Source organism: Drosophila montana, unplaced genomic scaffold (assembly GCF_035044405.1).
Source record: "Drosophila montana isolate Dmon_TW-CO22-7 unplaced genomic scaffold, ASM3504440v1 contig_1264_1, whole genome shotgun sequence".
NCBI classification, from domain to species: domain Eukaryota; kingdom Metazoa; phylum Arthropoda; class Insecta; order Diptera; family Drosophilidae; genus Drosophila; species Drosophila montana.
Window position 1 is genome coordinate 484,163 of NW_026996243.1, and position 22,865 is coordinate 507,027.

Sequence of the window (22,865 nt, forward strand, 5' to 3'; positions counted from 1 at the left end):
GAACACCAAATTTTGGGCGGCAAATTATCGACTATGTTGAGATTCAAGATTATAACGCTAATATTTTTTAAGATTCGATTTGTACAAAATTAGACGGTTAATTGAAGCTCAATATTTTAGAGAAAATTCTCAAAATAATCGGTATTAATATAAAATTAAAACATTATTTAACAATGTTGAGATAGTTATTGATGTCATGTTTAAACAAAATAAAAAAAATAAATAAAAAAAATTATTTATAAATGTTGTAAATAAGCTTAATCGTAATCAATTGAAATGTATTCGTGTGCGTAATTATCAAACTGCTTTAAATATACATATGACTTATTGCAATACTATGGTGTCTGGTAGCAATAGTATTATGTTGATTTAAATAATAAACTTGTCTTCTAAAATCAACAACAAGTATTAGTTGTTTGTAAAGACATTCATGCATACATTTCTGTGGGCTTGATTATCTGGCAAGGGCGAGGTCAGTCCGGAATTGGTGATTATAAGGGGGTCTATCAAATACTAGTCGCTGATGTAGAACGAACTAGAAGAGGCTGCTAAAATTTTGCTGATAATATGTACATACATATATATTCTTATTGTGTACTGATAAAATTCCCAAATGGAACATAAGCTTTAAAAAACTTCTTAATTTTTTTATCCCGTTCCATGCCGCAATGTTAAAACTGTGGAGCAAACTTATCAACTATTGGAAATGTAAAAAAATAAATTACATTTAAGTGCTTTCAGATGTTTTTGAAAAAATATGTAGTTACGGTCTGGCTGTATTGCTTATCGCTGAACTCTTGACACATTTCAAGCTGTCGAACATAAAATCTGGACTATGTGCTGCGACGAGAAACAGCTATAAATATAGGCAACACAACCGTGGACCATTCAGTTTAAATAATTTTCTGCGACTCGGAAGTATTGAACATGATGAAGTATATGATCGTTTGTCTGGCGCTTTGCACGTTGGTCAGTAAGGAGTGCCAATAGATCTAATTGCAGCTATAATATATATGATATTTTCTCAAACACAGGCTTATGCTAATGGAGAATGGGTGCCCAAGACTGCTGATCAAATTAAAGAGATTCGCGCTGAATGTCTCAAGGCCCATCCGCTGAATGTCGACCAAATCAACAAGCTGAAGCAGTTGGAGTTCCCAGACGAATCCGAGGTTCGCCAGTATCTGTTATGCACTGCCACAAAGCTGGATATCTTCTGCACACACGAAGGCTACCATGCAGATCGTCTGGCCAAACAGTTCAAGATGGATCTCACTGAGGAGGAGGCGCTGCAAATTGCACAGGGCTGCATTGACAGCAATGTGGAGAAGAGCCCAGCGGACGTGTGGGCATTCCGCGGGCACAAGTGCTTGATGATCAGCAAGATCGGCGAAAGAGTGAAGGCCTTCATCAAGGCCAAGCAGGCAGAGGCAGCGGCGAAGGCTTAAGTTCAATAAATGTGTATTTTGTGCTTGAGCGCAAACATTGACGGAAAGTTTATTTATTGTTAAAGGCTATGCAAGAGCGCAACAAAATTAGACTACATGTGCATTGAACTATGTTTAAGTGGCTACTGAGCAATTAATTCTCTAAGATTCTTAGGCATCGCCGCCCTCGGATATGGTCTTCATAGCTGCATTAATATGCTCATCTAGCGGCAGGCTGCTGTCCAGCGCCGGGTTGCGATATCCCTCCAGGAAATAGCAGGTACCATTACCATTCGAATTGGGAAACTCCTTCGGTAGGAAGGAAGGATCGCGTGGCTGGAGATCAAAAGCAAAACCTTCGTGTTTGGTTAGCCAACTGAAATTAGTTTAAAAAAAATTAATGGTCTTTCCGATCTGCTCGAACAATAGCTTACTTTTTGGTTGTGGGGCTCACATTGATCTTCAATGCTTCGCTGCCCGACTCGAACTTGTTCGCAATGGTTACGTTGTGTCCAAACAAACAGTATCTGGGCATTTTGCGACCCACTACGCCTGCGAGCACCGTGCCAGTGTGCAGGCCGATTCGCATTTTGATTTGCTCACCATCGTGTGTTATGTGCTTGGAGCAAGCGCTAAGCATCTTCAGCGCCATCCAGGCCACCTTGTGAGCATCGTAGATGGAGGCCCGATGCAATCCGCTGGCCACACAATACGCGTCTCCAATGGTTTCCACCTTGTACACGTCAAAGAAGTCGCAGAATTCATCGAAGTCCTTATACAATCCTTCTAGCATGCTGATGACCATAAATGGTGTGGCCCGGGAGCAAATACTGGTAAAGCCAACAATATCGCTGAAAAGTATAGTCACATCCGGATAGGTCTTGGCATCTATTGAAGAGCCCAGCCATAATTTCTCAGCAATCTCAGCCGGAAAGATCAAATGCAAGAGGCTGACGTTCTTCTTACGTTCCTTGGTCACCGCCGAGTTCGCCTCCTCAATGCTGCTCTTCAACTTATCCATGCGACGACGTAGGCCATCCTGAGCACGTGCCTGCTCACCTACCAATATCACCTCACGCGTAGCATCGTGCAAGGGAATGTCAGAGATGAAAAGCCCGTTACAGGTAAGACCGTCTAAACCATCCAAAAAGGGGGAGCCAATGAATAGCAATGAATTCGATTCCGGGCAGTGCACCATTTGGCCCTTAATCTCCAAGCCAATGGCGGGAAAATCTGATACTCCCGGTGGGCTGTTTAGACCAATTAGAAAGGGCGTGTAGGTGCGTCGCACGATATCTCGAAATTTCATGGTCAAGCCCTTGGGGCGTTTAAAATCAAAGTAGGTGTTGGCCTGGCAGCCAAAGTCTGCCAAATACGGCTTATAGAGTTTGCTAAATCCGCGCCCCAGCTGCACCAGCTCCAGCTCCTCGTTCATGATGAAATGCCAGGGGAACATCTTGCAGAAGCTGGCCGAATTCATTTGTAGATCCGAAGCATTAGCCGAGTTACTGCGCTGAACTATATCATGCGGCTTCGTAGCCACGTCCGGGCGACCCATTTGTAGTGTCTGAGAGCTGTCTTTGACTAGAGAGAACAAGTAACGGTAGCGACGTGCATCATTCTCCACTGGTTCAATTTTAATATTCACATCCACCTTGTACAGCATGCGAGTGAGTGCCTTGAGGGATCCAAGCAGCAGCCATGCTATCACCGGACGCTCCGAGGTGAAGATTAACTCACCGTCCCCCGCGCATACAAAGCCCGTATCGGTGACGTCAGCCTGGATAGGTACGGAATAGGATTGAGGAAATTTTGAAGTCATGCTATTTATTGCAATTTACTAACCTCTTGCAACTTCAGTACATCGTATACCCCGTCCAGCGAGCCCAAAAACTCTTGAAGATCGGTGCCCAAACAGCGAAAGGCTCGCTCGATAATGCCAGTGCAGCAGCACGTGATCAGCTCCTCGCCGAGGAGCACAAGAATTTCGCTGGCGCTGGCCTCGTCCATCTTCAAGAGCAACTCTTGTATATCTGCCAGATAATCGTAGTTGGCGCAGTTCTTAAAGAACTTGGGATCCATTTTACTAAGGGTTAAGTGTTTGCATTAAGGTTAAAAGTAAAGTTGCTAATTGTATTGCTACTTACAGCTTATGAATGTTGGGCCAGCTCTGTCGATATTTGGCCACCAGTGAGGTGACAGCTGTATTGAGATCCTCATTGGATGGCGCTGTCAGCAGCTGTATGGCCATCTGCAGATGGGTCAGAGTCAAGGCATCACCTGCGAGAGACAGCTCCTCATCTTCTAAATTCCAATGAGCGCCAGGCTCCACAGTAACCGATGGTTGACGCGCCAGCGAGTCGGCGCGACGAAAGAAAGGACACGCCATACTGCGTGCGACTACTACTGATAGATATCTGTGAATCTGATGAATTGAGTGTCGGTCAAGGCTATTTAAAGTATTAAAAATTAAAACGATTTTAGTTAGCTATGATAAGGATCTTCCAATGTTATGAAAAGTATGTCACCACAACTTGTAGGTCTAAAAATATTATTGAGCTTGGTGTGGATGTACACACTGAGTATATCTATGTCATCTATACAAAGAATTCATGGTATCAGCCTGTTCATGATGTCAGCGTTGAATTATGTGAAAAAGCTGTTCAAGTTCAGCGTGCACTTATGTATGTATAGTATGTATGTGCAGTCGCATTTCTGCCTGTTGTTGTCTTTGTACGGGTGCCACCCACTGGCCCATAAAACCGTGGCTTCTATTCATCCCTCCTAATGTGCTGGTCGTGCAGCCGTCTTGAGTGGCTGCAGGATTTTCCGTCACTCTGTTCTTGTCTCGTCTACGTTTCTGGAGGTCGATTGTGAATATAATCAGCGTGTGCCAAGGCTCACACTTACTTTCATTAACAAAACCCTATTCATTTGCAAATTTTTGTTTAATTTATTACTTTTTTTTTTGTATATGTATGAGCCGGATGTCAGGTATAATTTGTGCCGCTCACTTTACCAACCTACGCTTTTTGTTTATTGCAGCAAGCACAAATACACTCACATTAAATGAAATTCACTTGGCAGGGAAAACAATAAAATTAAAATTTAAAGGGGTATCACATTAAAAAGGACGTGTAAAAGTAATAAAAAACTCACTAGAACAATGTCTAGCACAAAAAATTAGAAATCATTGCATACTTATTTTTTAGTGTTAGTATTTTAATTGCACACTTTTAAGGGGCGCAAGCCTAACTAAGAAATATTTGGGATTTAGAAATACAGTTGTACCCATCTGAGTATTTAAAATGTGTTCAGCATGCCTGACACCCCATTTCAATGGATACACAATTTTTCGAGCACTGGCAACTCTTGCATTGCTCTTATGATTGATTTGTCCCTTACCTGCTTCGCTTGATTAGCAATTTTTAATGTCCTCACAATTTTTATGTAATTTGCACTAATTTTATCTTTGTTGTGTGTTAGTTTTGTTAAAATTTTCCGAAACAACCTTAGAGTTTTTCGCTCGCCTGAAAAATGCCACAACTTAATACAGAATAAGCTTCGGCCAAAACTACACAGAAAAAGCTTGTATCAACTTTAATGGAGCTTTAAGCTTGTCTACTGCAGTGAAAGTGTGCAGAAATTGTTGCATTGTTTTGAAATTGTTATCAGTTAGGGTGTGAGTGAGAGGGATAGCACGCTACCACAACCAAATTTGACTTAAGTGACTTTGCGCATGACTTTTTCTAACCGTAAGGTTTGCTATTGGTGAAGCTTTATTCGCGGCTCATATGCCGCGCGCTGTACCGCACTTTTCGACTAATTAACCTGTTGCGTGAGCAAAAAGCACATACGCTGTTATTTTTTTGCCCACCTCTCTCTGCCGAGCATACTCTGTTTTTCTCTCTCTTTTATTCTTTGGCTGGCTTGCTTTTGACGCTTTTTCGCTCTGCAGCGGTACCTTACCTTGCCTACAGTTGTTTGTGTATCTGGCAGAATGCTTCTTATGTTGCACGTGGCCTACCGGCGCTCACAGCGCGTACTCTCTACATTCGTACTCACACACAGAGCGGCGGGCGAACGCAATCAATGTCAGAGCCGGACTAGCGTCCAGCAAGCGACGCAGCCAACGAGAAAATTATACGCTTTGATTCAGTATATTGACGTTGGTCAAAACTGCGCAACGTGTTTGCCTGTGCCGGTTGAATTATTGTTTTTGGGGGGCGTAACTGTTCCATCGTGCGAATCGTCACCTTGCTTGAGCGTTTGCAATAATATTTACTTCTGTGGAAGCTCAGAAAAACTGACGAGCTGAGCGCCAATTATGAGATACACTGTGCAGTTCGTAAGTAATTGCAGAAGTTAATTTTAAATTAGAAGCATACTAATACAGAGCAATGCGATATTCTGTCGCTGGAATTGCATTGCTTTGTTTGCCTTTCTGCTCGCTCCATTAGCGTTGTTGCTAATTTAGTTGATTTTTATGTATACGGTAAATTTACGTTTTTTTTTTGTGTGTGTGTGTGTGAGTGTGTGAGCTCGACACCTTGTGCATAGTGGATGCTTTATCTAACCACAAAAAAAGTAAAAAGAATGTGGAGCTTTCGTCCTTGACCTTGCTCACTACATCTCTTGTGCTCTGCGTCGCTCTCCCTCTCTTTCTCTAGCTCTAGCTCTGAGTGTCTTGCTACTGAAAGCTCACACATAGAAAGTACAAGTTTTTTTCATTTACAAACATTATTTTATGCTAATTTATTACATGAATGCCTTTGCGAGAGTTGCTAACCTATTAATCTAATCACCTATAATAGCGCTACCAAATTGGTAGTACCAATTGTACAAAGCTTATCGCTTCTTGTATATTTTTTTCGCACAAGTATTTAAGTGCTGATTAACGCTAATCGACTAATATTTTTGTTTAATACTTATCTTTAAGGCTACAATTCAAGCCCTGAAGCTATCACTATTTTTTATTAGTTTGGTGCTTTATTTTTCGCTGGTGCGTAAAGATCCAGAGGGGGAACTATGGACAACTGTGCTCAAGTGCTTGCCTATTGTGGCATTGATGTTTTATGTTTTGGTCAAAGGATTTTCGCTCAATAAGCAGTAAGCTGGCACTTATCTTGCTTGTGTACTATATATTTTTTATTGTAATTCTTTGTAATTTTAAGCTTTCGCCGTTCTCAATTGATTTTACTCGGCTTAGTGTTTTCCTGCGGCGGTGATGCCTTGCTCAATGTTAATTTATTTCCTTTTGGCATGGTCTCCTTTGGCGTGGCACATATCTTCTACATTAGCGCTTTCGGCTGGCATCCACTCAAGTGGGTTATTGGAGTTTGTCTTTATATACCGGTAACAGTTTGTAAGCAAATATTTTGAAAGTAATCACTTTTATATTTTTAATAATTATTATATTTCTGCATTGTAGTTGTCATCTTAGTGCACAAGCATTTGGATGAGGTACTAATAATCGGCGTGCCCATTTATTGTGTGCTGATTACCACCATGTTGTGGCGCTCGTTGGCTCGGGCAGTGGAAATAAAAAGTTTCCTGACAATCTTCTGTGCTGTCGGCGCTGTTCTGTTTGTAATATCCGATGCGCTCATAGCCGTGACCATGTTCTTAAGCGTACAACTGCCATCACCACGGCTGCTAATTATGATAACGTATTATGCTGCCCAGTTTGCCATTGCGTTGAGCACTGCCGATGATGGACCATCGCCGCCATGTAAGAATAAAAACAAATAATGTAGCTAATTGCTCAATTAATGTCCATAACGCAACCACCAAAATATGTACTTCCAAAATATTAGTGTAATAGTTAATGCCATTTAGTTGTGATAGTAAATGTTCGTTGAAAATAAATACCCATTTAAAAACGGTTTCGAATTTAACAGACGCTTTTTTGTTGTATGCAGCAGAGTTTTATAGCTATCAGTGTTTTGTAGCATTTTACTTAACGAGCTGCTTGCGACAAAATAGGGTGACCATTATTCGTGTTTATTTTGGCGTTTTCTGGCACTTTTGTATTACCGCTTTATCCAAGCGACCGGGAATTGTAATTTGTTATTTGTTAAAATTAATTAAACCAAAAAGAAGTAAAAATGGGTCCATCAGAGTTTAAATTAAACAATCCGCCCGAGGACCTAATATCGGCAGTGAAATTCGGCTCCAAGTCGAATCAGTATATGGCAGCTTCATCGTGGGACGGGACGCTTCGCTTTTACGATGTGGCGGCAAACTCAATGCGCCAAAAATTTGTACAGGATGCGCCAATATTGGATTGCGCCTTCATGGTTTGTCTTACATATATGTACCCAAATACACAGCGCTAACATATTATGTTCGTAACAGAATATTGTGCACGTGGTGAGTGGAGGACTGGATAATCAACTGCGTATGTACGATGTGAATACACAAGCTGAAACTCTGGTAGGTGCCCATGATGAACCTATACGCTGTGTGGAGCATGCCGAATATGTCAATGGCATACTGACCGGCAGCTGGGACAAGACAGTCAAGCTATGGGACATGCGCGAGAAGCGCTGTGTGGGCTCCTTTGAACAGAACAATGGCAAGGTTTACTCCATGTCCGTCATTGACGAGAAAATTGTGGTGGCCACATCTGATCGCAAGGTATTAATTTGGGACCTGCGAAAGACGGATAGTTACATTATGAAGCGCGAATCATCGCTGAAGTATCAAACGCGCTGTATTCGCTTGTTCCCCAACAAGGAAGGCTATGTGATGTCCTCCATTGAAGGCCGTGTGGCCGTTGAATACCTTGACCATGATCCTGAAGTACAGCGCCGGAAATTTGCATTTAAATGCCATCGCAACAGAGATCATAACATTGAGCAGATATATCCGGTTAACGCAGTCAGTTTTCATAACATTTATCACACATTCGCAACTGGAGGCTCCGATTGCATTGTCAACATTTGGGATGGCTTCAATAAGAAGCGTCTGTGCCAGTTCCACGAGTATGACACGTCCATATCATCGCTTAACTTCAGTGCCGATGGAAGTGCACTCGCCATTGGCTGTTCCTACTTGGACCAGTTCACAGAAACTCCAGCCACAGTGCCAAATCCGGCTATTTATATACGTTACCCGACTGACCAGGAAACAAAGCAGAAATAAATGCGCTTCCATAAATATTTTTATTGACTATTAATCTAAAGATGAAATATAATTTGCTTATAACTTTGATTTTAATTTAACGTATAGATCCTTAAGCAGCGACCACAGAATTTGGCCAACTGCGTAGCCCAGCTCGGCAAAGCTCAGTGCCGAGGCGCCCACATAAAGACCCAGAATGCCACCAAAGCCAGCGACCCAATCATGGAAGGTGTACTTCAATTTAGTTTCTATCTTCATTAACACACGCTGGGTGTAATGTATATCTGCTCTGATGCGTCTTGGTGGCAGTGTGTCATTTGTTGTATTGGAGCTGTGGTGTTGAATAGGCGAGCAATTAGGCTTAAATGAGCTAGCAGTGGACTCCAACTTACTTAATCAATTGGCGCACATTCAGATATATTTGGTACACCTGTGTGTTGCAGCTATCTGGGCACGTGCAAAACTGACCACGGCGGGAATCATTAATATACTTTTCCTGGCCACGTGTCTTCACATACCCAAAGACGTCGGTGTGACGACTAAGGCATGGAAAGTCCAGCACGTTGCATTCGCGAGTATCATCTGGATGGAAGTTCAGTCCTTATATCAGATTTATTTTAAAACTATCTTCAACTTACCAATGGAGGGAAGGTGTATAGGCAAGGTGCATTTGCAATGGTGGTGCACGGACCACTGTAGGCAGGTGGCAACGCAGTTGGCACGGCTGTAGGGCAGACTCGTATACGGAAAGTAGGGATGACGCTCGTTCTATAATCAAATTGTATATTAATTGTTTTTAGGCTTTTGTTGATTTGTGCACATACATCAAAATAGCAGCGCCGCTTGGCGGGATCCATTTCGTAAGTGTTTGTGGACGTTTGTATGACCACCGGATCTAAGGACAAAAAGTTTTCGGTGTTTGAATAAAGAGGGTAGACCATGCTGTGTGACCACTGCCTGGGCTCCTTGATCATTAGCTGAAATGCAAAAGAAGATTATTAATGCCAGTTGTGCGATAATTTAAATGTCTTGATTGTCAACCCACATTCATAGAAAAGGGCACCTGAGTGCCCGCCCGCAAATAGGAGTCGTTCATGCGCAGCATGAACTGTAATCCAGAGCCTTCACCGGCAGTGCTAAGTTTGTAGGGATAAAACTCATTGATAAGCTTCTTTTTGCGTGAGTCTTCCGAAATCAGGGAGTTGAATACCAAGCACAAACCCTTCTCAGTGCGCTCCTGCACAAACAGCTGGCAGCAGTCGTAGTGGGTTTCATCGAAGACACACGAATCCGGCACAAAGAGCTCGTCGCAGCGGTATGCCAAATAGCTGGCTAGCTTGGAAAGGCTCAGTTGGACGAGCGAAGACAGGTTTCGCTCAGCTAGCGCGCCAAGTGTCTGAAACTTTCCAAAGGTCAGCTGCTCCATGCCAATGAGCAGCTGCTGAAAGGACTCGCGCACATATGGATCAGCATTTCTGGGCAGAAAACGGTCCGCAGCCGTTGAGGCGCGCAACCAGTTAACATGATTCCAGGGACAAATAGCAACAGCCGGGAACTCTACATTATATACCGGTAACTGTGTCGTTGCCACTACACTAACCAGCTGCTGCTCATTGTGTTGGTGCTGCAATATGGAGAACATGCTCAGGAAGCTTATCGTACCCAACAGCACGATTATAAACCAAAAGTAGCGCACACTACGATGCTGCTCCATAAAGGCATTCTGCATGCCGTGAATTGTCGAGTGGGCAAAGGCGCGACGCAACATGCTCTCATATTTATTCCGCAGCGGATTAGCTATAAAGTGGAGCAGACCCGTCTTTGATTTGGGTCGCGGCGCTACAAGTTCCTTAGAGTACAACATGGTAACTGAGAAGTGCTCGGTGAAGTGCTGACATCTTTATTCTAGTCAATAATAGTTGTGTAGGCGTGTAGGCTAAGTGACAAGACTAAGGAGTACGCTGTATATGCCAATCATAGTTTTTATTAATGAAATTACAAAATTGATGGTTAGTTAGAAGCTTAATGTACTTAGTTGTAACTTAGGATTTGGGCGCCAGGCTCTGCTGCACTAGCTGCAAATGATTTTTTAGGAGACAGTCGGCACCGCGCCATGCCCATTCGCAGGCATTCGAGCCCTGCTCGTTCTTATCTAAGCAGGCAGCAATCTGGCCATGCAGCTCATCGTCGTGGTTCGCATTTCCGCGTGACAGCTGCGTATGAATGTTCTCTACATTAAAGCCGGATTGGACATCGAAGAGACCGAACTTGGTGAACACGCATTTCAGATAACACTGTGTCTTGGCATCGTTGGGATACACCCATTTCTGATATTGCTCGACGAGCTCAGTTGGCACACCCAGTTCCTTGACGCACTCCTCGCGGTAACTCAGCATATTATCTTTATTCTTGACGACATACTCGGCTGAGGCCTACGAAACAGCACGTTGCTTAAAACATGCATTGGTAAATCCGTTGTCTAAAGTACTCACCAAGCTGAACAGCATGCAGACGGCAACGAGAAATTTCATTTTGATTCTTTTTGTGCGAGGCTCAACGATCAAACTTGGACTGTGCACAGTTGTCGGGCGGAACAACTATTTATACCCGTCTGGTATGCTTGCTTTTGTTAGGGTTTCGCTACCTACTTAGCTACGTTAAGTGACGAGGGAGATTTTTTTAACGGCAATGCGACATTTAAATATCCTCATTTTTAATTGGTAAGCTACGGTTTAAAACGGGTATAATGGATGCATTAAAACGACAGAAGGCACTATCGCTCACCATATAAATTATATATATTCTAGGTTGGTATCTATATCCAAGTCAATTAAGCCATCTACACAGATGGAGATGGTCCATCTTTCTTTACGCAAGCGACGATCTCGGCGACTATAATACGGTATAGGCGTGCTTACTTACTTGTTCATCTCTCTATATAAATCGTTTTGTCTTGGAAGCTGAAATTTGTATTGTAGTTACGATATGGCGGGGTTTAACAAATTCCACCCGCAAGTGTGTTTTTCCGACCTCAAATTTATATTTACACTTCTTTGTTCAAATTCATTTTAGAGGTGTTGTACACTTCTCAGAAAATGCAGCCTTCTTTGGGGGTCAAAGACATGTTAGTCGAAGTTTCAATTGATACGTGTTTCACATATTTCTCAAAAAAATGGGCGAACGTGCTGATTTCAACATCGTTATGCGTCTAAAAGCTGATTTTCAAATGTTAATGAAAAAATTTAACTTTGGAAGAGGAGTTCAAGATAGATAGATTAGATTTTAATTTGCCACGGTCGAGAAATGGGTGGAAAACTGATCTTAAAAATGTAAGCCAAAAATACCTGTAAAATATAGTTATCATTCATCTACAAACGGTTTTCAAAAAAACTACTCGTTGAAGTTGAAGTTTCAGTTAAAAAATTAACAGAAAATTAACTGAATAAAATGTGAAGTATTTTAATTTTAATTAACCTTTGCAGGTCTTTGGAGAATGCTTCCTATAAAAAAAGGAGCTAGTAATATTGAGCATTGAGAAATTTATTTAGTTTATTTAATATTTTAGGCAAAACCAACATCATGTCGTAGTCAATATACTTAAAATGTATGAGAGTACGTTTGTATTTTGATGAAGTAAGTGCTCTTTAGCGATGTGATTAAATTAGGTTCAAAGAACTTGTGGTGACCTGCAGATAAGCCCAAAGCTGCATGATGAGCATTGGATCCTCCATGAGGGTTTCGATTGAAATCTTGTTGTCGGGTCGTATACATACACAAAGCAAATTATATTGAACTGCACAGAATGCGCTACACAAAGATTCTTAAGGTATTTGCGTTAGAACAATCAATTGAATTTGTGGAAATTTCCCATTGCGGATGCAGGTAGCTGAAATTTGAAATCTAAAGAGTTCTCTTGTAAATGCAACCAGGTGTTTACTTTTTTTTTTTTTTTTACTGATTTCATCTATATTCCTCTATCCCTGCTATTCAATCATGTGTTGTTGTTGCAGGTAAAGAAACGTGAGACCATATGAGCCTCGCGATCAGGTTTAATGGGTTGTTGTATGGGCTTGCTGCAACAAGGAATTCGATCCAACAGGCTATTAATGGCCCCGAGTACTGAAAGACCCAGGAACAAACCTGCTATGCCACCATAAGAAACTGTGGAAGAGTAAAAGCAATCAGCGAATGGAAAGTGCTGGATAGCCAAAATAAAACTCACCCATCAAGTCGAGCATTGTTATGTGCAGTGTGGAGCGGTAGGAAAAAAGTGTCTCCTCCTGAAAGAAGACGTCAACTTCTATAAAGTTATTCTTGCTTTCCATGCTGCTCAGACGATCCGTGAATGTGGCGGCATGATACTGAGTATGAGTACAGTTGGGATAGCACTTGCAGTCGGTGGTATTAAAGACATTGTCTGTGGACTCCTCAATTATGTTGCCCATGTAAAACAGCGACACTTTTGAAAAAATCTTGATTTAGCCTTAATTATAATGCTGAAAATACAGGTACTCCTAGATGTTTACCTCCATGTTTTTGCATGCACGGCAAATCGGCCACTGTACATGTGCGGATCGGCTCCTCCGTCAGCAGATAAATACTCTCTGGTACAAGGCTATGGCCACATTCACACTTCTTTGATATGTAGTGTAGATGGCATTCGATTATGCATTGCGAATACGATTTAATTAGCTCCTCCGTAAAATAACAATAGCGCATATGCACTGGGCGTGCCTTCACGGCCGGCTCGGCTGTAAAATGTATCGGCTGCAGAGCCACTACAATGCGATCATCCGAGGAATAAGTGACACTGGAGCCCACATACTGACTTGGCTCTTGTACGATGACCTTGGATAGAAGAATTTTGTTGATGAATAATATAACTGATTTATAATTCAGTCGCAAAAAATGTGTTAAACTTTGCTTCCATCAAATGAGCGGATTATTAGAGTTTATTAGTATATAGGGCATACTGGTATAGGGCAGTATATATATATATATATATTAGAATCACCTGATCGGATCACTAAATGAAGTTCTTGTGTGAATAACTCATTTGTTAGGGATTCCACTTCGTTTCTTAAATTTAACGAAATGTAACTTTCATTGGATAAATATGCAAAATTATATATATGTGCGGTCAAATCCTTTTCTGTTGCTATGTGGAGAAATGTGTATCTGCAAGGGTGTTAATTAGCCTTTTCTCTTTTGTTATTATTATACCAAGATTAAATAGATGCAAAGTTGCTGCATTGCGGACATAAATAAATAATTGTTCAATAAATTATGTGTTTGACATATTATTGCAGTAAATACCTTAAGCTTTTAGTGCGTTTAAGAACTATGACAGTTAGAGTATCAGAAAGTACGAGTACAAAACAGAGTCGAGGAAAAAATTGGGGTACTGATTAGTATGATAAGCATGCTGCCTATTCTCTTGTCACATTATATAATCATTTTTTGGTATGTCACACACACCCCCTATTTTTCTGATAAACAGGAAGTGACATTGAGAGTTCTATCTATTGATGACAGTATAAACTGGCTGGTATACATACATTAGTTGGTTTCTACAAATTGATAGATACATATTTTTTTGAGTCCTTTGTTTTCACGCTTACCCCAATGGCCTCCAGCCTGATGTCATGTATATAACGATTGATCTTGATATTTAGGGCACTTTTGAAACCAGCATCGCCCACTGACCAGGGCCATGTAGGATCGGGATCTTCGGCATGTATTGAGTTGAATACATAACAGGAGCCGATCTTCAAGTTTCTAAATAGCATGCTGCAGCAATCTACCTCTCGGCGTCGCCACATGCACTGCACAAATAGATCCTTGCAGCTGTAACCATAGTTAAAGATGCTATCAACATTAAGCAATGTTTGGTTATTAAACTCTTCGAATTCGTTAAATTCCAGCTGTGCGGCCTGGTCATCTGCTGGGGTGCGCCAACGAATGCTCTGCACTAGATTATAGAGTCTATGTAGCCGCTGCTTTCTGCTATTTTTTTCTGTGTTATTGAGACTGTTAAGGGTTAAGTGCGTGGGACAAATGGTGATGGCTGGAAAGGCAATCTCTGACACGTGAACATCTGTGCGATCGATTGTGGTCTGAACCCAGTACTTGAAGTAGCGCTCCGAGGATAATATACAGACGTAAATGGTCATCACGGCCCCGACGAGCATTAGTATAATGCGGGCTAACCTGCGGGTAGCAATTGCAAAAGAGTTAAGTGTATAATTTAACCAGATAAGTGCTTACCGTCGAAGACAGAGGCATGTATCCTTTGGCCCAGTATTGGTCGGCTTGTCATCATCATTATCGCCATTGACATCAGAAGACTTAATCGCTGTACTCATTTTGATGAACTGATTGACAGGCGTGGCAGTTAATCAATGAACAGCAGCGTTGATATCAATTTCAAAAGTTCATAGCCGGATATCTGTCAATGGGCACATCAGGCCACCGAAACATAACAACTCAATTACAGAAGTTGTTAGGCATAATGGATATCTAGTCATAAATTCAGCACGGCAATTACAACACCAAACTTTTATGGGAATCGCATTAATAAAGCCAGAGCGAGCTGTCAGCATGCACAGTAACAAAATGGTTAAGGCAGAGAACGCTGCCAAGTTGGATAAGGATGTGGAGAGGCGTTTTATGGAGCTGGTTCGCGAATACTTTCGCTACTACTGTGAAAGATCAACCATACACTGTGTACGCTATCTTTACGATCCGAGGCTACATAATGTTGAGAGGTGCTCCTTACGAGTTCTACGTCAGGCCAACTAACTAATGTATTCTAAAAGTAGATTCATCTGGAGCGTGTTGCTCATCATTAGCGTTACGCTCTGCTGCTCCTTTTATATGCTGCTTTCGGAGCGTTATGGAGCGCAGAAGCTGCAAACAGTAATTGACGATTCGCAGTATCCAGTCTTCTATGTACAATTCCCGGCTGTGGGCGTCTGCACGGATAACCGCATCAACTGGAGCAAGCTTAATGCGGCCAAGGCACAGTTTCTGCCGGTAAATGCTACTGAAGATGTCGTCGAAGTATTTACGACTCTAGTTACATACCTGGAAACGCTGAGGTTTGCCAACTTTGAGTATAGCACTTCCGAAATGGAGGATGAACATCTAGAGATTCTGGATTTTATCAACATAAGCGCATTGGCCCACTTCCTGACGATACGCTGTGAGGATATTCTGGTGCCTGGCTCTTGTAAGTGGCGACAATCGTCCTTCAATTGCTGCGACTATTTTGTGCTGGAGAAGACTGAGTATGGTTTCTGCTTGGTATTCAACTCGGAACTATCGGATCGTTCAAAGGAAATTAAAAAGCGTGAGGGCGCCGCTTACTATCCGAAGCACAACGCCAAGGCCGGTCAGAGCTCGGGTCTCAATTTCAATTTACTGCTGGATGAGCGTTTTAAGCGCCCACATACTTCAGCCACGGATAACGTGTTTGTGAATAGACCGCACATTTATCTTGACTACTTTTTATTAAACTTGTCAACTTGCAGATTATGATCAAGAAGCCAAACCAAGTATCTAACGCGGTTTACTCCATAACGCCCAACACTGAAACTCATGTGTCTGTGCGGCCTCTGTTGACACGCACCGACAACACCACGCGCAACATTCCGCCGGAGCGTCGCAATTGCCACTTCACGGACGAGCACGTTGATTTTGGCATCAGCGTTGCTCCGGGTCGCTTTAGTAAGAGTTTTTTGCTTTCCAACTGCCTTACCAACTGTCATGAGTCCTATTTGGTCAAACTGTGCAATTGCTCACTGCCAATTTTCTTTCTAAGCAATCAGAAAGGTGAGCGACCACTCCATTGGATACTGCTGTCTCACTTATGACTTTTTTCTGCACTTTAGCCAAGAACTGCACTGCGTCCAGTCTGCGCTGCATTTCGCGTCACAATGGCAAGGCCCAAACTTTGCTTCTTGGCAACTCGAGCAGTATTTATTAAAATGTATATTGCAGATATTTTTGGTTATGACAAGCACTTGGAGGAGGATGATTACTTCAGCGCCACCAAACCGGGCATGATCTGTCCCTGTCTGGTCAACTGTAATCTGCTGGAGTACTATACGTCCACAACAACGCTGCCATTGTCTTCTAGAGAATTGTAGAGTTATTCTATAAAAATTAATTGGCAATATTTTCATAACTGTTATTCTGTGCTACATAGGCCCGCATCACCGACTCTAAAGTTCTTCAAGGTGGATGTGCATTATCAAGTGGAAATGATGATAACGTTTCGCACAAGCCTCGAGTTTAGCAGCATTGATTTGATTGGTACTTCAGTTGCAATATAGAATTTTAAATAGTATATGCACATACATACCATATATTTATTTTCTCTCCCAGCTAATCTTGGCGGAATATTTGGCCTCTGCCTGGGCGCCTCTATGGTCAGTTGTGTTGAGCTGCTCTACTTCTTAACTGTCGGATTTGCTCTACACCTTTATCATAACAACTACTATGTCGTTCTTCGTAAGAAACTCAAAGCGATGTGGTCCAAGGGGATGCGTTACTTGCGTAACGAAGTGAGTCACATTCACCAGGAAGCGGAATCTGGTCCTGCGGAATCACTGGCCAAAAGCAAACTGCGGCATCCGTTTAATAACAGAACCAACGCGTGGTGAATATTATATTCTTGTCTTTCTTTATGGATGTCTTTATTTTTACTAACAAACCAATAAGTTATTTCATATGTATTTGAGTTACAATGCCGATATTTCGCTTGATAATGCTCATCTAATTCTTAGTTCTACATTTATATATCCTTTTGCACGAAATATGTAATGCATTGAAGATGTCGGTTAGATTTAATAAAACTCGAAAATCGATTGAAAGCTGAAATCTTTTTATCAAGTTTTAACATAGTAATTGAAACTCAGAATTTAATAGGCTGGTAGAAAATTCAATACACTGAAAATCTTAGTGCCTATATAATACCAAACATCTTATGAACAACAATGTTGTGTGTACAATACCAAAGTTATATTGCGTCCATTACCATAGGGTTACGGTATTTAATTATCGACACATCAAAAATAACTCTGCGTTCTTGTTTTTATTATTTAATATCAATAAACAATTTTTTAGGTGTTATCTTGCGGCGGAAGTGCAGTGTGATGGGAGCTGTAGGTAGTGGTGTCAGTGGGTGTTGATTGGACTCTCTGTTGCCGCGATATAAATATAAATAGAGGCCAATCGTAAAGTAGTAGACCAACTCGATTGCGCTAAGGAGCGAGGCGCCAAGAAATAGACCAATAATGCCGCCAAAGCTAGCTGTAATTTAGGGATATAGACTTTAATTTTTACATTGACTGAGTAGTGTATGGAACCCACCCAGAAGTTCCACAAAAGTGAAGCGCATATGCGTCTGGTATTTGATAAACCAAGGTGATTGAAAGAAAACTTCCAGGTGCATGCTAATAACTTCAGCATTTAGTTCTTGGGAGCTACAATGTGGAATTGTTATGGTCTGGTTAGGATATACTAAGGAATACTGACTTACTCCATAGCACTGTTGCTGAAGATGGTATCGTAAACCAGCTGAGAACAGCTGTTTAGGCAGTCACAGTTCATGCTATCCTTGTACACGTTATCCACGTATTGCTGCTCCAGTGGAAGGCGTTCCACGCTAAAGGTCACTAAAAGGAATACAATGTTGGTTTCAGAAGGAGTTATGCATGTGATAAGACGTCTATATCTTACATCTGTGTTCGTAAAGACATTTAAAGTCAGAGGCCTTGCAGTCCGTAAAGTTATCTGCAGTGAGTCAGTCTAATTAGTTAAAGAAGTCAACCCAAAGTCAAGTTCATACTCACCCCCTGGACTGCGGGGAAAGAGCAGAGATGGTGAGCACTTGCACAGGTCAATCACATGCTCCTGGTGGCATTTTGTGCGACAGTTGCCACGCCAGTAAACAAAGCCCGGTAGATTCTTGTAGTGCGGATCGTGAATTTCATCAGGGAAAATGCAACGTCTTACCCTTGCCGTGAGGACTCGAGTTCTTGAATCGGAACCAGTGTAGCGGGGCGTCACACTGATTCTGTTATGGGAGTCGTGTGGCACCCAGCGTGCTGCCTCGCTCCATTGTTGCGGCTGCTTTACCATAACGTATACACCACGCAATCCAGGCTTAGCTAGTGTTTTGTTAAGGGCCATGACTACTTCTAGGCCAGTGCCGGGGCCAGATTGTGCAGTGTGGCGTGGATAGTACTTGTCTTCCCTCTATTAAGGGGATACTTACGAATTATCAAATTATTTTCAGTTTTAAGTACCCACCTGTCGTTGTCGCATCTGTGCACTGACTGCCGAATTAAAGACCCAGCAAATGCCCAATTCGGTGCGCTGCATTTCGAAAATCTCACAGCAGTTGTGCGGTTTGCCCCGCCAGTTACACTCCAAAAAGATATCGCCGCAATCTAGATTCATGTACTCCAATACCTTTGTCACATCCAATCCATCCAGCTGGCTAATACTTGCTGCAAGGGACGAGTTCTTAAAGAAGCTCTCCAGGCTCCGCATATCATTGAAGTGCATAGCAGAGGCGGCCGTAAAGAAGCTTTTAAAGAGCTCTTTCTGTTCCGCGGTGGCATTGGTACCCATAAAGAAAGCTGGCACCTCTTCCTGCAATCTTGGCCAATTGATGCGACTGCGTGGACAAATGCCAACAGCTGGGAAATGCACATAGAATACCGGCAGCATGCTGTCTTCGATGGTTGTGTGCACACGCGCGGAGTTGTATAGCTCGGTCAGGTCAACATAGACAATTGTGGCGCATATAAAGGTGCCTACCAAAATCAGTAGCCATATCAACCTAAACAGTTGAGCAGTTTAAAACGAAAAAACAAATAACGCTCATTTTGCTCCATAAAAGTATTTATAAGAAGAATAAGTTAGCGGCAATCGAAGGATTGCAATTTCAGTTAAGGTCACAGTCATACAAAGGTTCTCTAACTACTTAGTTGGGAGACTAGGAAATAACCTATATCTAGAACTGAATTGTAGTTTCTGCTCTTGAAATTTTGACAACACATTCTTTCATTCAGAAGCTATGAACTTGCAACGAAAAAAAGTCAAATGCTTCTCTTTGAGTCGATTGAACATCTTGGTTCAATGTGTAAATAATGTTTTTATTCTGGGAAACCAAGAGATCTTTTTTATTTTATGCCCTATTGTATGTATCCATTAACATATAAATTTTGCTTATTTTAGAGCTTTTAATTCTTTGAAGTCTTCGACAAATACGAACATTATTTTAAATATTGATTTTAACTATAACAATGTGACGTTGATGTCCTGTAATTAGCCCTAGATGCTATTTAAGCAGTCATTAAATAAATTTATATTTTATGTCAGGCCCATGCCTATCTCTAAATATAAATCTCATTGTAACCGTGGAAAATTGCCGGAGAGTGGTTAAAAGCAACTTATTGTATCGGCCTTGAAAGATCTTTGTAAATATTCAATTGATGTGTGCTTCTCGCTTCCGCACCGCCTTGATGATGAGTAGGCTTTCAAGGTTTCAGGGTTTTAGTGAAGTTCAAAGTTTCGCGCAAACAGACCCAAGCTCATTTTTAAAGCTTTATATAATGACATGATGAATACGATTTTTAGCATTTTGAAAATTCACTCCCATCTGTGAAAATATGGCGGAAATTTTGAAATTTTTTTGTTACCCATCTGATTGGGTTCAAAATCTTTTCCAAAGATATTTTTTATTTTTTTAAACGATTGTCTTAAAATCCCAGTTTGACTAAAAAAGTCGGATTCTCTTCACCAGACTAACATGTACGGAAACAGTTAATTCTAACTTTTCGATAAGTTTGAAAATATGAAAATTTAGACGTAAAGATCAAGATTTAAATTTTCCACGGACGGAAAATAGGTGAAAAAATTATATTTAAAATTGGAGGCACAAAACATGGACTGGGCATACGCTGGAAATTCCAGGTAGTCCCTATATAATGCGTATATTGTTAATAACTCCTCGTTATTCTAATGATAGTTCTTTTTGTTTAAATTTATTATTTTATTATTGCTTATAGTTATGTTTCTTTAGGCTCACCTTTCAAAATGACGCAGTTTTGGATCTGTCAAGTATTGAATTCCATGCACCGAAGAGGAAGCACAGTATTCCTTAAGATAGGGGGTTACTAGTTTTAGAAACTTGCTCTCCTTGCAGCAGCGGCCGACTTTTTGATGACGTAGAGCAGTTTCATTGATGTAATTCCCATAAAGCGGGCGACGTGCTCGTGGCTGTGTCAGCTCCTGCGGATAGTACATTTTGCTTGAGTGCTGCTGGATTGCGTCGCAGTTGATGAGTGAACGTTTTTGAGCGTTCAAGTTCAATTTGTAGGCCAAAAAAGCCCCAGATTGAACTCAATCAAAAAGCAATTATTCTTGGCGTCCAGCATAGGCAGGGAGAGCGCTGCTCTGGGTAAAGCTTAAATCACGCACACAATTAACACTTGAATGCTGTCCGGATGGGGTGAGAGAGGGGGTGTGGATGGACGCACCGCTACAAGTGGACAAGGACGCGCAAGATGTTTACACAACGATTCTGGCTGGGAGGTAGCCCAAGCTCTGTCCAGTGGCAGCATAATCTCCTGTTTGCTCGACTGTTTGCACGTTCATTAAGCGACTGCCCCCATCACTGAGTGTCGTCGAGTGGTTGGAGAGTTTCTAGTTGCGTTCTATTGAGTGCTGGACAGGAAGAGCTGCTGTGTGACAGTTCTGTCTTGCCTCCACTCGGTTGGGCGTCGGCTCCAGCGGTTGTTCGACACTGCTTTGTGTAAACAAGGAAAAATATTTTCGATTTATCATTGCGCGTTTTCGTCGGGAATGTCTTGACGATTGAGTTGTTGTTTGGTTGCCTTTGGCAGTATGATTTATTTGTTCTGCTCACATCTAACGAATACTTTTCGACTGCGCCAAGGAATGCTATGAATTTGTGTGGCAAACACTTTGCTGGGATTTGACTAAGTTTTGGTCAATTGATAAGATGAATAACAAAGAGACTTAAGAGATTTTACTGTATGTATATATATATATATATATGTGAATGGGCTACACATGTTATTCTGATAAGTCAGATAAGCCAGCTTAATGAATAGCAATGGTCAAGGCCAAAAAACCAGCTGTAATTTGGAAGCGTTGTTGGTTGTTTGCAATTGTGTTTTGAATGCAACAAAACAAATCTTCACAACTCTAAATTGTTTTGCTTTTCTACTTAGTTTAGTTTTGCAGCATCACGTTGCGTATACATAATGTGCTAAACTTAGTCAACAAAAGGGATCTGAAATGAAGTGGCTTAGCTGAATGAATGCCGAGCATGGGGCATACCAACGGGGTGCCTATGAAAAACACATCTAGCCTGCGGGTCTGGACTGCGAGCCTTTAAGAAAATCATTAGCTGCTGTGCCGGCATATTTAGTGAACTTCAGAATCAATAAGTAAGTTATGAGTTTAATGGGTTGAGATAGCTCCAATCCCGCAGTATTACTCAGCAGCTAGGCACACAATCTTTGCTTTTAGGCTAAGAAGAGCCCAGAAAGATACATAAAATCCGGTTTCACAAAAGTAAAAATGAGCATTGAAGACTGCGATAAAAATCTTTTATTATCGACTTGAAGTCTCCAAAAGTAGTAAATACTAAAAAAGTGTATGCAATGACGAGCAAAAATTTAATTTCCTGCTCAATGATGTGACACATGCAAAGACATTCTTATGAGTACATTACCAAGAAGGTCTCTAGCTCGTGCGTTAATAACTTCCTGTTGCCGTGGCAGGATCAAAAACTTTCACTTTCACGTTAACTTTGAGCACACGCGTGTGGAGTCCGTCGGCTTGTCGACTCCACCCTCGCCAGGGTTCAAGTTCATTTGGCCTATTAAGTGCAGACAGCTCCGCAGTCATGTAAACTTTCTGGTTAGACATGCAAAGCCAGCAAGGCTAGCGTCACCACGTACCCTTCCTAGATTGTCGCTCGTCCGCTCAAAATTCAATCTTACTTTTATGAGCCAAGAGAAACGTGACAACAAGTCGCTGACAGGGCACAAGATGAGCTTCTGCATGTTACCAACAGACCGAGTGCCAAGTGTCGCATTTAAGCCATTTAAATATGCAAATTTGGCTTAAAAGGAACTTTAACTCCTTCGTGGTGCTCGTCAGTGTCAAACTTTTGCACGCTAATTTGCATGTTTAGCATCGCGGCATTGTCTTCATTTGCGCTGTGACCCCCCGTCCTGGCCATTACCCTGCTGCTGCCACGTAATT

At 41.7% G+C, this 22,865-nt stretch overlaps 9 protein-coding genes and 1 long non-coding RNA gene across 11 annotated transcripts; 5 read left to right on the forward strand and 5 right to left on the reverse strand.

Annotated features, from left to right (window-relative positions):
* Window positions 1–811: 811 nt before the first annotated feature.
* Window positions 812–1,489, forward strand: Obp99c (Odorant-binding protein 99c). Its single transcript, XM_064679620.1, has 2 exons — window positions 812–969; window positions 1,035–1,489. The coding sequence occupies exons 1-2, from the start codon at window positions 928–930 to the stop codon at window positions 1,446–1,448; spliced, it is 456 nt and encodes a 151-aa protein (XP_064535690.1). The 5' UTR covers window positions 812–927; the 3' UTR covers window positions 1,449–1,489.
* Window positions 1,465–3,816, reverse strand: Gycalpha99B (guanylate cyclase 1 soluble subunit alpha 2). Its single transcript, XM_064679593.1, has 4 exons — window positions 3,575–3,816; window positions 3,273–3,513; window positions 1,862–3,207; window positions 1,465–1,803 (listed from the first exon to the last, which is right to left on the reverse strand). Exons 1-4 carry the CDS (start codon window positions 3,814–3,816, stop codon window positions 1,599–1,601), a joined length of 2,034 nt encoding a protein of 677 aa, XP_064535663.1. The 3' UTR covers window positions 1,465–1,598.
* LOC135426521 (uncharacterized) lies at window positions 3,377–3,927 on the forward strand. The gene is made up of 2 exons (XR_010435911.1): window positions 3,377–3,519; window positions 3,577–3,927. It is a non-coding gene; the product is annotated as an uncharacterized LOC135426521 (long non-coding RNA).
* A 1,558-nt stretch (window positions 3,928–5,485) lies between these two features.
* Window positions 5,486–7,324, forward strand: LOC135426496 (lysoplasmalogenase TMEM86A). Of its 2 annotated transcripts, none has more exons than XM_064679602.1 (4): window positions 5,486–5,775; window positions 6,367–6,536; window positions 6,602–6,792; window positions 6,859–7,324. In XM_064679602.1, the coding sequence occupies exons 1-4, from the start codon at window positions 5,755–5,757 to the stop codon at window positions 7,176–7,178; spliced, it is 702 nt and encodes a 233-aa protein (XP_064535672.1). In that variant the 5' UTR covers window positions 5,486–5,754; the 3' UTR covers window positions 7,179–7,324. The 2 variants fall into 2 exon arrangements, with proteins under 2 accessions (XP_064535672.1, XP_064535679.1); XM_064679609.1 differs by having other exon boundaries at window positions 5,487–5,775; window positions 6,408–6,536.
* Window positions 7,325–7,459: 135 nt separating this feature from the next.
* Bub3 (mitotic checkpoint protein Bub3) lies at window positions 7,460–8,648 on the forward strand. The gene is made up of 2 exons (XM_064680070.1): window positions 7,460–7,726; window positions 7,785–8,648. Exons 1-2 carry the CDS (start codon window positions 7,535–7,537, stop codon window positions 8,571–8,573), a joined length of 981 nt encoding a protein of 326 aa, XP_064536140.1. The 5' UTR covers window positions 7,460–7,534; the 3' UTR covers window positions 8,574–8,648.
* Window positions 8,631–10,416, reverse strand: ppk19 (pickpocket 19). Its single transcript, XM_064679046.1, has 5 exons — window positions 9,598–10,416; window positions 9,377–9,529; window positions 9,191–9,320; window positions 8,945–9,134; window positions 8,631–8,883 (listed from the first exon to the last, which is right to left on the reverse strand). The coding sequence occupies exons 1-5, from the start codon at window positions 10,414–10,416 to the stop codon at window positions 8,631–8,633; spliced, it is 1,545 nt and encodes a 514-aa protein (XP_064535116.1).
* Window positions 10,417–10,509: 93 nt separating this feature from the next.
* On the reverse strand, window positions 10,510–11,133 carry Obp99a (Odorant-binding protein 99a). Its single transcript, XM_064680081.1, has 2 exons — window positions 11,045–11,133; window positions 10,510–10,984 (listed from the first exon to the last, which is right to left on the reverse strand). Exons 1-2 carry the CDS (start codon window positions 11,081–11,083, stop codon window positions 10,595–10,597), a joined length of 429 nt encoding a protein of 142 aa, XP_064536151.1. The 5' UTR covers window positions 11,084–11,133; the 3' UTR covers window positions 10,510–10,594.
* Window positions 11,134–12,543: 1,410 nt separating this feature from the next.
* On the reverse strand, window positions 12,544–14,917 carry ppk30 (pickpocket 30). Its single transcript, XM_064679060.1, has 5 exons — window positions 14,820–14,917; window positions 14,174–14,762; window positions 13,079–13,400; window positions 12,775–13,011; window positions 12,544–12,713 (listed from the first exon to the last, which is right to left on the reverse strand). The coding sequence occupies exons 1-5, from the start codon at window positions 14,915–14,917 to the stop codon at window positions 12,544–12,546; spliced, it is 1,416 nt and encodes a 471-aa protein (XP_064535130.1).
* Window positions 14,918–15,167: 250 nt separating this feature from the next.
* ppk20 (pickpocket 20) lies at window positions 15,168–17,218 on the forward strand. Its single transcript, XM_064679073.1, has 7 exons — window positions 15,168–15,319; window positions 15,374–16,028; window positions 16,085–16,385; window positions 16,445–16,492; window positions 16,554–16,698; window positions 16,762–16,868; window positions 16,941–17,218. Exons 1-7 carry the CDS (start codon window positions 15,168–15,170, stop codon window positions 17,216–17,218), a joined length of 1,686 nt encoding a protein of 561 aa, XP_064535143.1.
* A 434-nt stretch (window positions 17,219–17,652) lies between these two features.
* ppk21 (pickpocket 21) lies at window positions 17,653–20,873 on the reverse strand. Its single transcript, XM_064679084.1, has 7 exons — window positions 20,656–20,873; window positions 18,870–19,404; window positions 18,410–18,815; window positions 18,297–18,350; window positions 18,097–18,232; window positions 17,928–18,040; window positions 17,653–17,867 (listed from the first exon to the last, which is right to left on the reverse strand). The coding sequence occupies exons 1-7, from the start codon at window positions 20,871–20,873 to the stop codon at window positions 17,653–17,655; spliced, it is 1,677 nt and encodes a 558-aa protein (XP_064535154.1).
* Window positions 20,874–22,865: the final 1,992 nt, after the last annotated feature.